At 43.3% G+C, this 12,478-nt stretch overlaps 3 protein-coding genes and 1 long non-coding RNA gene across 24 annotated transcripts; 2 read left to right on the plus strand and 2 right to left on the minus strand.

The window, feature by feature from the left end:
- Positions 1–1,288: 1,288 nt before the first annotated feature.
- LOC135637186 (protein S40-7-like) lies at positions 1,289–2,715 on the plus strand. Its single transcript, XM_065149709.1, has one exon. It carries the CDS (start codon positions 1,772–1,774, stop codon positions 2,273–2,275), a length of 504 nt encoding a protein of 167 aa, XP_065005781.1. The 5' UTR covers positions 1,289–1,771; the 3' UTR covers positions 2,276–2,715.
- A 206-nt stretch (positions 2,716–2,921) lies between these two features.
- On the minus strand, positions 2,922–6,516 carry LOC103982092 (uncharacterized). Of its 17 annotated transcripts, none has more exons than XR_010496184.1 (6): positions 6,258–6,516; positions 4,156–6,158; positions 3,938–4,052; positions 3,417–3,841; positions 3,235–3,311; positions 2,922–3,087 (listed from the first exon to the last, which is right to left on the minus strand). It is a non-coding gene; the product is annotated as an uncharacterized LOC103982092 (long non-coding RNA). The 17 variants fall into 17 exon arrangements; XR_010496181.1 differs by having other exon boundaries at positions 3,235–3,314; XR_010496179.1 differs by having other exon boundaries at positions 3,235–3,339.
- Positions 6,517–6,882: 366 nt separating this feature from the next.
- Positions 6,883–10,655, plus strand: LOC135585709 (uncharacterized). Of its 5 annotated transcripts, XR_010495591.1 has the most exons (9): positions 6,883–7,164; positions 7,277–7,354; positions 8,001–8,180; positions 8,266–8,451; positions 8,879–9,052; positions 9,134–9,288; positions 9,823–9,949; positions 10,184–10,264; positions 10,318–10,655. XR_010495591.1 is itself a non-coding variant. In XM_065146289.1 (8 exons), exons 1-8 carry the CDS (start codon positions 6,898–6,900, stop codon positions 10,193–10,195), a joined length of 1,179 nt encoding a protein of 392 aa, XP_065002361.1. In that variant the 5' UTR covers positions 6,883–6,897; the 3' UTR covers positions 10,196–10,655. The 5 variants fall into 5 exon arrangements, 4 of the variants coding, with proteins under 4 accessions (XP_065002361.1, XP_065002362.1, XP_065002363.1 ...); XM_065146289.1 differs by having other exon boundaries at positions 10,184–10,655; XM_065146290.1 differs by having other exon boundaries at positions 7,277–7,351; positions 10,184–10,655.
- Positions 10,656–11,494: 839 nt separating this feature from the next.
- LOC103983291 (protein S40-6-like) lies at positions 11,495–12,049 on the minus strand. The gene has a single exon (XM_009400521.2). It carries the CDS (start codon positions 12,047–12,049, stop codon positions 11,495–11,497), a length of 555 nt encoding a protein of 184 aa, XP_009398796.2.
- Between the last annotated feature and the right edge of the window lie 429 nt (positions 12,050–12,478).

Raw genomic sequence — 12,478 nt, forward strand, 5'->3', positions numbered from 1 at the left:
CGCTCGTCATCGGGCTCGCACGCAATTGTCCATTTTGACACACACACACACACACGTATTCATGATTAATGTATTCATCAATCTTCTGATGGTTATGGAATTGTGCTGAAGTTGTAACAACAGTGCATGTTATCTTTCCTTGGATCAGAGTCCATGATTAAACTGCTGGCCAACTTGAAGATCGTTCGAGTCTTCCTGTATCTGTACCTATACCTGTGTAAGTATGGCTACGATCATCATTGTCTTGGTCATCTTCTCTGGTATGTACACCTGTTCCTGTACCTATCTCTTTGGTACGTACTATACGTTTATGTGGTGAATTTGATGATTTTCTTTTTTATAGTGTTTCTAGTAATACACCAAACCAGCAAGCAACAATATATATATATATATATATATATATATATATATCCAAGTTTGGTTATTTCTCTAATTTGTTCTGCATCAGCAGATCATCTTTCTGCATGATAATTGTTCCCATCAAAGTTTTGAAAAAGAGATGAGGAGGGACATTAATTATTTCAATGCCACGTATACACCGACAAGTATTAATGCACCCACTTTCTGAAACTACCTACTTACTATATATTCATGAACTTGGCGTAACTCAAGTTGCTTCTTCAGCTCAGCTTGCAAAGTGCACAAGGATCCAGGTTAACTAACTTTTATATGTTTAAACAAGTCGGAGCAGTATTATTGGAGGTGAATTGTTTAGAAAGAATAATCATTGTGAAGTCCACATCAAAGCAGATGAGATGTTCCATCTCCCAAAAAGGTTCACCTAATTGATCCACCACACCAATGCTTTCCGATGACATTTCAATGCAAAAAGAAAAACCTCATCTTTGTTCCTTGTCAATGCATGGCAGAGATGTGCCCCTAAGCATCATTTGTTGGCACCAAACCTCCTCTTTTGAGGGGATTCATTCATGGCCTCGGGGGGACATACTCTCCCATCATTCTGTATAGATTCAACCCCTTCCTTGCTTGCTCTCACCTTTCAGCAGTGGGAGAGCGCACACAAAGAAAGAGATGGTGATATTTTATGCGGCAATTCCATCTTGGTCATCATGACACACAAAGGGCAAGAGGAACAAAGAAAGCAACACTTTCAAGAACAAAAGCCACTCGGCTGAAAGCTCCCCCCTCTCTCTGCTCCCGTCACCTCAGACGTGAGAGATATAACAAGTAGCTGTAGACTCCACTTGTTGGAGTTCTGAACCAAGTGACCAATCCCAACTCCCGTCACCTCAAATTCCCAGGATAAGGTGACACGCCGACTGTCCTATCCCTCATCTCCTCCCAACTCGCAGTGGAATTGCCACCCAAACCAAACAAAAAACTATTTACCATACGAGGAAAAAACAAAAAACAAGCTTTGATACACGTACCCTTTCTGTGGGGTGAAAACGCATATCCATATCCATTCTTCTTCGCTTGCGTCATGTATGCATCAGACTAGATCGATGGTTGCCCCTCGCTCCCCCGGGTCACCCTTGCTTGAGCCTTCCTTCAATGTCCTCTGGGCATTTGTGTCACTCCGCTACTTCTCCACACTACTTTTTCTTTAATCTATAGGTGATGGTGGGGTGCAATAAAGAAACCCATCCATCTGTTTAGTGCTGCCATCTCAAGAAGCCTATAGACTAGTGATGTCTCCTTTGGTGGACACAAGCCTGATGAAGCTGGGTAACCAGGAGGGAAGGGGTGATCGGAAGGAGGTCCTCAACTTCCCCGGCTCGTAATTCTTGTTTAGCTAGCTTTAGTAGATATGGCAGATGGGTGCGAGTATGACGAGGACTTTGAGGAAGAGGAGGTTTGGGCTGTTATGCCGGAGATGAAAGAAGCGAGACCCAAGGATTCATCTTGTGCCTCTTCATCTTCTTCTTCTGCTAGGCGTCTTCTGACTGGTGCAAGAATGATACCCAGGTCCAGTGCTAACTCGGAACCAAGCGGTAGATCCCTCAGAAGATCTGCTCCCGTTCGCATCCCTGAGTGGCCCAAGGTTTACAAGCATCGTCAGAGACAAAGCTTTGGAGCTCACGGCTACGAGGATGAGTTCCATCGCCGCGGCGGCAGCCATGAGAATGTTGATGAAGAGGAGGAGGATGATGATGATCGTAGAGCCCCCCCACATGAATGGCTCGCGAAGAAGATGGCTAGGAGCCAGATCTCGTCCTCCTCGGTCTTTGAAGGGGCAGGGAGAACCCTCAAGGGGAGAGATCTCAGCAAGGTGAGGAATGCTGTGCTTATAAAGACTGGTTTCTTAGAGTAGGATGAGATGTAAAATAGGTTGAGTGTGAGGTCATTGTCATGATTTTGCTGTGAAAACGGTACCTCGGTGCGGCAATTGGGCTACCTTTTGTCTTGCTTCCCTTCTCTTTGGCCTGACAGACAGCATTGAGATTTTGTTGTGTGTTGCGGGAGGAGGAGATGAGATGTTCTTCTCTTACTCTGTAACACCGGGCATGTATAACCAGTTAACGACCTCCCTCCCTTCGCTGCCATGTACAAGGAATGTTTTTTTTAGTCTTGCACAAACCGGGTTGCTTTCTTCTTCTTTTTCTTCTTTTGTTGCCAGCGACTAGTTTTCCCTACCATGTGCACTCTCTCTCTCTCTCTCTCTCTCTCTCTCTCTCTCGTTTTCAGAAGCGGTCGTATTAATCACATAAGCATATAAATATAAATAAATAAATGCATAGTTGCGTGTTCTGCTCGTAATGCTACTGACAATAAAGGACCCACTACTACACTAATTAAGAGAATAATGTCCTGAACTGGTTGTACAGTCACCTCCATGCGACAGTTACGTGGGTTTTAGCAGAGGTTAACCGTATCTTACTGAGAATGGATTGGCTTAGTGGTTGCACAACAGCCAGCCTCTTTTTGCCTCCAATCAGCTGTTTAGTATACATACATGATACAAAAATGTTAGATATGCTTAAACCATTAAATCCCGAACACAGATTGCTGCAGTCATACATGAGTTGCATAGCATGATTTGAAAGCTTGGCTTACATGGCTCGATATCTTAGACAGCAAGTACGAAGGATAGGAAGGTAGAGACACAAGTAGTCGAGCGTTTCCCTGTATATGAAATAAAGTGAACTGAATCAGCAAGCGGTGATGGAATTCCAGAGACGTTGGACATATTTCTGAGGCTCAAGATGTCGATGCTGTTACTGTTGCACCATTCATTACAAGGTAAGCTTTTCCTATTTGAACTTCAATTACCTTTGGATCTGTCGGTCTACCAAACCGAGTCCATGACATGATATATCATAATAGATAGTCGACGAGCAGTGGCTCCCCTGCTACATACAGTATGTGAAAACTTATCTGCATATGGCCTCATCCATCAAAGTTAAAGAAATAGAACAATACTCGTGCATCACAAAAACATGATCATGAGATACCTAATGACTCAAAAGCCTGCGACCTCCAGTAAGCTACTCACAACAAGTTTGTGACAGCGGTGATGCCTGGTGATGCCGTTGCTACCATACTATTTCTATCATGGCCGGTTCCACAGAGTAGCAGTCGACCATAAATTTATATAAGCCTGACAAATGATGCTCCCCGTCTTACTAATCCTGAGAGGAGAGAACAGACAATGCCAGTCAACTCATGAATATTACCTGACCCTTTATCAATTGATGCACCAGCACAGATACGAACTCCCATCTCTCAATCACACCGTCATATTATATGACATGCACAATGGTCGCACTTAGCGAACGATAACTACTGGAGTCACGCTCGGATGCTCTAACTGTCCAGATAACTGAATGTGAGCGACGAGCTAACCTATAAGGTTGATATGATCTTCATACTCTGTCATCTGGCATGGCCGCAAGAAGCAGAAGATGGGGACACAAATCAAATGTATCAGTTCCAACTACATGAAGAAGTATCTGTTGAAACAAAACCAAAATACCTGTGTTCATGAGAAGAATCCCACCTTTCCTTGAAGCTAGCAACTGTAAGACCGATACCTGTGACATCTGATCGATTCCATTGAATGAATGTTCTGTTCGATAGGACAAATTGTTCTGTGACAAGTTGAAACAAACCATCAAAATATAAGTAAGAGCTAGCTCTATTGTTCTAAGAACTTGTATATCCACAAACCCATATTACTTCTCGGGAACCTACTGCAAATGGATAGAGCTCTGCCCCTCCACATCTGCAGACTTCAATGATTAGATCCTCTGATAATGCTGGTCCATTGAATCCCAACTCGCTTAGCATGGCAACCGCGATAGGCTTGTCGTGAAATATCCTCATTTGGTCCACCGTCCACCATAGGAGATGAACTTACAACAAGAAGCCACTTGAGCCACTCTGCTCTATGAAGCACAAATCACATGTATCTAATGCATTAGAGAAGAAATTATATAGAGGACCACTGATGCACCCATTAAAACTTTCAGGAAGTCTGTTATAGTAAGGAGCAAACCAATGAGCGACTCAAAGTAAGATGTAGAAGCCAACAGAAAAATTGCATTCCACTAACGATTGCAAAATCATATTATCAAGATCTTGATATATTATGAATTATCTGGCAATTTTTGTCCTCACAACTTCTTTTGTTGTAGTCTTATGATAGCAAGAAAGATTGCTTAGAAGGCTACAAAACTTAACATGCCTAGTGTAACAAATCAACTGATCAGCGGTTGGTGGCGCCAACAAAGAAAGAATGGCATCAATAATATTTCATTGAAAAGGAACCTATATTCTGAAATCCACAGGTAGGTGAACCATGACAAGGACACAGCCAATTTATCAACCGAAAGAATATGCATAAACACTATCATAATATATAATCCAGCATTATAGTGAATCCACGCACCTCTATTCTTATAGGTCAGTCATATCAAATATAATGGTTATTAAGATAATCAGGTAGTTAATTATACACTAGGGACCATCAAATTAACAGTAGTTCCTAGTTTGATTGTTGGTTCATAATTCAATATTTAGTTTGAAGAAAAATCAGTAGAGTAGCAAACGACGGCTAGAGAAAAATATATATATACAATTCTCAGTGGAACCAAAGTGTGTCTTCATGCTGTATCACCCAAGGTTGAGGTTACAGAACTCAAGAAAGATACCATAGAAACCCATTGATAAGCTAGAATTCTCATTAAGGTAAGAACAATATCTACAAAAGTGAATCAAGATCATCGTTGTCAATGGCAGGAACATTAATCATCAAGGTTTACTTCTAATAAACATGATTTTAGGGGTTTGAAGTGATTTGTATTCTTCTTTCTGGGTTTAGGATTGGATCAAGAACCCTATTGTGAATACAGATTGGATTGGAGGAAGTTATTAAGTCATTGGGGATGAATGAATTAGTCAAACTAAGTTTTTTCCTCCATGTGATGTGCGTTGTGGTGGCCGAATATCTACTTTTTCTCTCTCTATTCTGCTTTTTGGTCTCTCCTGTCTCTCTCATAAGTATGCTGCTGCCGGTTCATGTTTCCCCTTACTCATTAACCTACAACAGACCCTTTTCTTGCCGTTCTTTCTATTCAACAGGTATATATCTGCGATTTGGGATTCAGGAAACCAAATTTCTGCTGATTTGCACTAAAAACCAGAGGAACACCTTTTCAACAATAAATAGACATCAACAATGTCAAATGTTTTGTCTACCGAGACGTCTCCTTCTCGATTAACTTGGCAATGCACGCAGACAGACAGGTAGCGTCGAAAGAAACCACAGAACATCATCAGACCTAGTAGAACTAGTTGATCATCATCCCAATACCCTAATTCCCAGGTAATGGTAACGATCAAGAAGTGGGCGCTCGAGAGTCAAGACAACGAGAGAGAGATGGCGAACGCGACATCGGTCGGGGAGTCGCCCTTACCTGAGCTGGAGATCGTGCTTGGTCGTCTTCGTCTCGACAGTGGCCACCGTCGGGATCTCTCATCCTCGGTGGCCATCGACAGGAGCGTCGGAAGAGAAGCATCGGGCACTATTTTGTGGGAGTCGGGAAAAACAAAGATCAAGTAAGCACGCGCAGTGTGCGTGCATACATGAATATTACTGTATGCACGCCTTCTGTGTGAGGACGTCCAGTTTGCTCCTCACGACATCCAACCCATCCTTCATCTCTTTCAACAAGGTCACGAGCTGAGGAGAGTCCCTAAATCGATTAGGGTCCCAGACCAAATATAAAGAAACCATCAGAAAGGCTAAGAGAGGGGATGAAAACATAGAAGACTGAGTATCCGAGAAGGCACACCTCGTTAGGGGCAGGGCAAGGGATTCCTCGCCGCCGCTTCTCGACTCGTGGTGGTCGCTCATAATCCCACCGAGGGCAAGGCGACGGCCTGTCAGGATGAAGCACCTGGCAGAGGAGGCCGGCGGAGGTGGGATTCCAGGAAACAGAAGCCGGAGTCTTTAGACGAGAAGAACGAGGCACCGAAGTACGGCGGCGGGCAGCGACGCGGGCGAGAGTCGAAGGGGTGGGATTTTGGAGATTTGGGAAGAATCGAAAACCTACTCCACATGAAGCTTGCTTAAAGCAAGGGTCAACCGGCCCGTTGTGGCAGTCTGCTCGGCCTGACCCGAACTTGGACCGGACCATAAGCAGCCCTGCACGTGTATCTTTAATATTATTATTAAAATTATTTTATTTTTACTATCATATATATATATATATATAATAGGTTGATGTATATAATATAATTATCTTAATAATATAAATTATATTGGACTGCATTATCAAGGGTTAATGGCTTGTTTCAACACTGCGCGTGCCTAACAAGCCATTTCATCATAAAGATACACGTGCAGGGCAGCTTATGGACCGGTCCAAGTTCGGGTCAGGCCGAGCAGACTGCCACGAACGGGCCGGCTGACCATTGCTTTAAGCAAGCTTCATGTGGAGTAGGTTTTCGATTCTTCCCAAATCTCCAAAACCCCACCCCTCGACTCTCGCCCGCGCCGCTGCCCGCCGCCGTACTTCGGTGCCTCGTTCTTCTCGTCTAAAGACTCCGGCTTCTGTTTCCTGGAATCCCACCTCCGCCGGCCTCCTCTGCCAGGTGCTTCATCCTGACAGGCCGTCGCCTTGCCCTCGGTGGGATTATGAACGACCACCACGAGTCGAGAAGCGGCGGCGAGGAATCCCTTGCCCTGCCCCTAACGAGGTGTGCCTTCTCGGATACTCAGTCTTCTATGTTTTCATCCCCTCTCTTAGCCTTTCTGATGGTTTCTTTATATTTGGTCTGGGACCCTAATCGATTTAGGGACTCTCCTCAGCTCGTGGCCTTGTTGAAAGAGATGAAGGATGGGTTGGATGTCGTGAGGAGCAAACTGGACGTCCTCACACAGAAGGTGGTAGGCGTTTGTTGTGCTTCTATATTGTCACTCTTTTATTCCCGTTTCTTGTTTGCTAAATTCTTTAAAAAGATTCGTGCTTTTGGCCATAAAGTTGGGAGCAAAAGAAATTCCTGCTTGGGTTAGCTGAATAATATAATCTCTTGCAGTAAATTTTGTATTTTTTACCTCATGTTTCTCAGTTTGAATTCAGGATGAAAGTAAACCAAAATATGATATATGATTACGATAAATTTTAATGATATGAAAGCTCAGCGTGATCGAATTGTTAGATTTTTCTCTGGAAAATAATCAAGTGGAAAGACTTTTTTCAGCATTGGTTTATTAATGTTTTAGTTGTAACATCGTTTCTTTTGCTCCATGAAGTTGACATAGGGTTGCTTTTCTTGGCATTGTCCTAATTTGTGAAGCTTTAGGGAGTTTTTTTGGTTTCTACTTTGTTTTTCTGTCTGAGTTTGTGTGGCTTTATTGCATATAAATGTGGCTTACAATTTAAGTATTTAAGCTGCACAATGATAATCTACGAATAGTTAATCGGAATACAGTCTTAATTACTTGATATATGAAAATAAAAAATGATTTTTTTTTTTTTTTGGTGGTCTCTATGTATGAGCACTGATTGTAGAATCATAATTTTGTCCATTAGGTGAGAGAAAACCAATTTCCAACATCTGAGGGTATGAGTTATCTAGATGCAAAGTATCTATTGCTTCTCAGCTACTGTCAATCTATCGTGTACTATCTGCTTCGCAAGGCAAAAGGATTATCCGTTCAGGACCATCCTGTTGTAAAGAGCCTTGTGGAGATCAGGTTATTCCTGGAGAAGGTCTGTTCCTCGCACCAGTGTTATGTTTCATTTTTCTTCTTAGCATCATTTAATTTGGATATTTCCTGAAAAAAATTCTGTGTAGATTCGTCCAATAGATAAGAAGCTTGAGTACCAGACTCAGAAGCTCATACGGGTTGCCAGCAATTTTGTATCTGAGAAGATATCCACCCCTGACGACAAGGAAAAAAGTTTTCAAGATGAGGAAGATCCCCTGAAGTATCGGCCAAATCCTGGCATGCTTGTTAGCAAATCAGAACCAGGTGCCCAGGTAACCTGCTGACAGTATGGTACTATAGCAGCTTTTTGGTCTATGAATGTTAACTCACCTATGTGTGTATGTAATTGGACATGCTGAATTTTTTTTGCTGTTCAACTTAAATATTTTGTGTATGTTCTTTTTTAATTGTAACCTTCCTTTCAAGGTTCATTTAGTTTCTTTCATTAATGTGGTAAGTCCTACTTCTTGCCATATTGCCTTATCGTTTTTGTTCATATGATCCCTTACCCTTCATGCTAATTAGCATAATGGTTTCTTTAGTCTTAACATTCAATCAAATATCATCTGGAAAATAACATTGTCAAGTTCACAAGTAACAATATATCTTTGTTTTATTCACATGAAATGCGAATGCTTAGAATGCTAATATTTTGTGTTTTTTGAATAAATCAAAAACAAATTTTTTGTTATATTTTAGGATGCTGGAGGTGTCTACCGCCCTCCGAGGTTTGCTCCTACAAGTATGGATGAGGATAAGATATCAAAGCAGGAAAAACAGGCCCTTCGAAGAGAGAAAGCATTATTGCGACAGGCAAAACAAAGTACTTATGTTAAAGAGCTGATGGATGACTTTGAAGATAGACCTGAAGAGGTTGGTGGTTCATTGTTTCTTTTAATCAAAATACAACTTACTACACTTAGTATGCTGACATGTACCGAATCTTATCTGTAGCTAAGAGAAAATATAGGGGCTGAAAGCAGAGAGCTTACAAGATATGTGGCAAAGCGAGAGGAACGTGCCAGGCAGGAAGAAGAGCTTTTCACTCGTGCACCAGTTGCAAAGCGAGATAAGCAAATAGAGAAACACATGAAGAAGTCAAGAAATGGGTATGTTGGGATATCATATAAGTTCCGGTAGTAATTCTTTTATGGCCATAAGTAAACTGTTTGGTTGTTATATCAAAAGATTAAATGTTGGACAAAAAATAGCTGATTAAATACATATGTCCCATATTCAACTTATGCAGCTGAATATTTGCTAGGTAGGAGAACATTTGAAGAAGTTCAATGGAAGTTGTTGCTTCTGTAATGTTCTACGACTTACCAAATTTGGTTGCTTTGATTTCTGGTTGTTCTAATCCTCATACTCAGCATAGTCAAAATCTTCGAGCAGAAGAGTGTGTTTCTTTATTAGTAATTAGTAGACTGCCAGACTCACATAAGTGGCAACAGAGCTAAAGTTGTATTAACCTCAATGTTGGCATCATTTCAGCAGTTTTCCTGATGGTTTAGTCTATTTATCTGCTGTTCAATCTTGATGTACTTACTATGGTATTCCAGTCATATCATAATATGTTGTAATTTGATCTATTTTTATTATCCTGAATTTGTTTCTGATGTTTAATACATGGTATTTAACAGATTGCTTGGATTGACTGACGGCTTCTATGACGAGATCAGAATGCTTCCAATGGAAGAGAAGGAAAATTATGAGACCTCTAGTCACATGAATAATGACAAACAAGGGAAGAAATTTAAAAGGCGCAAGGTATATCAAGATAAGAAACAACTCGATCTTTTATGTTGTCTTCTATTTTTGAAACCTTATGTTAATCATTATGTGGTAGCTAACTAGCAAAATATGTCGGATTACTGACTGTTGTTACAAAACTGCTTAGCTGCAAAAACCTGACCAGTCAAGGCTATCACAAATGCATGAGAAAATGTTATTTAGCTTTGGATGTTTAGATGACTTTGAACTGATCGTTGCTACCATCTGCAGAGAAAGCATTGACAAGTAGGGTGGAAGCTGGGAGCTATTTTTCTGTTGCCTAATGCTTGCACTGCTGAAGTTGTTCTGGAGTTCAATGATTTGCTACTTGGAGTTGCTTGAGAAAGTAACTTTGATCTGCCCACTTCATACACTTTGGTACAGACTATGGAGCTTTGAGAGATCACCTCTTGGTTACTTTTTGCTAGTTCAGTTTCGCATTAATATTTACCGAGCATAATTTAATTTAGTTGGTTATGTGAGTGGATGCTGTGTCAAACGATAATTGGTGCTGCAGGAAACATACAGGCTTTCACTATTCCTTTGTGATTTTGTTCATAAATGCACCGGTTGATAACGGGGACCTCTGCCTGTGAAACCCGGTTGTTGTCATCAGATGGTCGTTTTAGAGGGATAACGCCAGTGTATTTATACCCGAATTATGGTTCCTAGCTGGAAATTTTGACGTCTTTTTTCGACTCAACCTGAAGCCTTGGTTTTTCTAGATGTTCAATGCTAGTGCATTTTTTTTATCACTTTAAATATATTGGTTATTCATATAATAAATAATGCTGTTCATATCGAACCGGGAATCAAGCAAGTTTCATCTGTCATATATATGTATAGTGTGTGTGTGTGATATACATTTTTTTAGATAAAATCAATATTTCTTCCCTAATAATTAATTCAACTCGTTCGATCGGTAAAATGACAGGCTTCAGAGGGGTGGAGTAATTTTTCTTGATGTCAAGTAGATTACGCCTCCTTTGGGCGAGTAAAAGTTTAGATCAATCGGTATCAGTGGGTGTGATATCACAATAAAGGAATTTGTGTGCTTGGGGTCGTGGATGAAGAAGAGAAGAAGTAATTTGTGTCCCACACAGCTTTAAGAAGAGAAGAAGAAGAAGAAGAAGAAGAAGAAGAAGAAGAAGAAGAGCATAGACGACCGCCATCAAATGCATGAGCATCTGGTAGCTTGCAAGGCATATCGCCTCGCCCAAACACCATTAGGTTCCTTCACTGAGAAGAGGAAGTGACATCCAGCCGTGGTGGTGTTATCGCTTCCCCGTACGGAGGTGGGAATCAACGCAAGTAATTTGGCAAAGACGAGTCTGAATCAGGATCTCGCTTAATCCTTCTTTACCACCTAAACTAGCTGCGGCCGATATTGGTTTCTTCAACGTCAGCCTCATAGCTAAGCAATCTATTAGGTCGCAAAAATTCCATTCCACTCCACGAGGCCAAACCACCGCTTCACAAAACTCATCAAGGATGCAAAGAAACGATCGGAGGTGGGCTGTGATTGCCTGCTTCGGTCCCGCTTCAACCAAAGTAGCCGGTCTGGCTCCAGACCGCGTCCCGGACCCGGCTCATGTCCCGTCCCTTTAGCGTTCTCCCCGCGCCTTCCAACACCGACGTCCCCATGGTCTTCCCCTGCACCCGCGCCAGGTATTCGTGCGGCGGCAGCCACTCGCCGCCCGTTTCTTCCTCCTCCTCCTCCTCCTCCGCCTCCTCCTCCGGCGGCGGAACGCCCGAGCTGGACCGAAGCGACCTTGACCAGGCTGGCACGTTCACTGGCGCTGAAGCTGCCACCCGGCGCCGCTCGCGCGGCAGCGACCGGGCCGCCACCGCCGCCGTCCCATGGTACGAGTCCTCGAAGGCCAGGGAGAGACCGCCCACGTGCTCGTCGACCCATACGCGTGAACGGGCGCGGCTCGTCCGCCGGTCCTGGCCGCCGGCTTCGTCGTTGTCGCCTTCGAAGGCGGCCCAGATGTCGTCCTCGGCGAGGTTGGGGAGGTCGGCGGGGCCACTTCTGCCTGCGGAATGGGCGGGAGCCTTGAGGAGCCGCTCCGCCCCGTGCCTCCGCCCCTTGGCCATATACGCCTCGCCCGTGGCGAACGCGGAGTGGGTGTGCCGGGATATGAGCGGAGAGCCACACGGTCGCGGGAGAGGGTGGCGCCACTATTTATCGTCCCAGACTTTCATGTCCTTAGAAGACGGGATCCCGGCTACGCGTGTGGTGCGTATTAGATGCTGGGCCCCGCCGCATTCCCACCGTACCAGAACAAAGAGGCCCGCACCCACGTGGGTACGTGCCGAGGGTGGGGTTGACTGTCGGTCACGCTGGGCTTTATCCATTCGCGTGCAAGCGAGGGTTTACACTGCGCACCACCAAAGTTGTGACCCTTTACTCAGACCCATTAACGCCCAAGTATTTACTTGCCACCAATTTTGTTTGTACCGAGGGAGACCCCACCACGACCAAGACGTCAAGTAAATTCCATGCCACGATCTGGTGGACGTAAT

The sequence above is a fragment of the Musa acuminata genome, chromosome BXJ3-4, assembly GCF_036884655.1.
Source record: "Musa acuminata AAA Group cultivar baxijiao chromosome BXJ3-4, Cavendish_Baxijiao_AAA, whole genome shotgun sequence".
Lineage (NCBI taxonomy): Eukaryota > Viridiplantae > Streptophyta > Magnoliopsida > Zingiberales > Musaceae > Musa > Musa acuminata.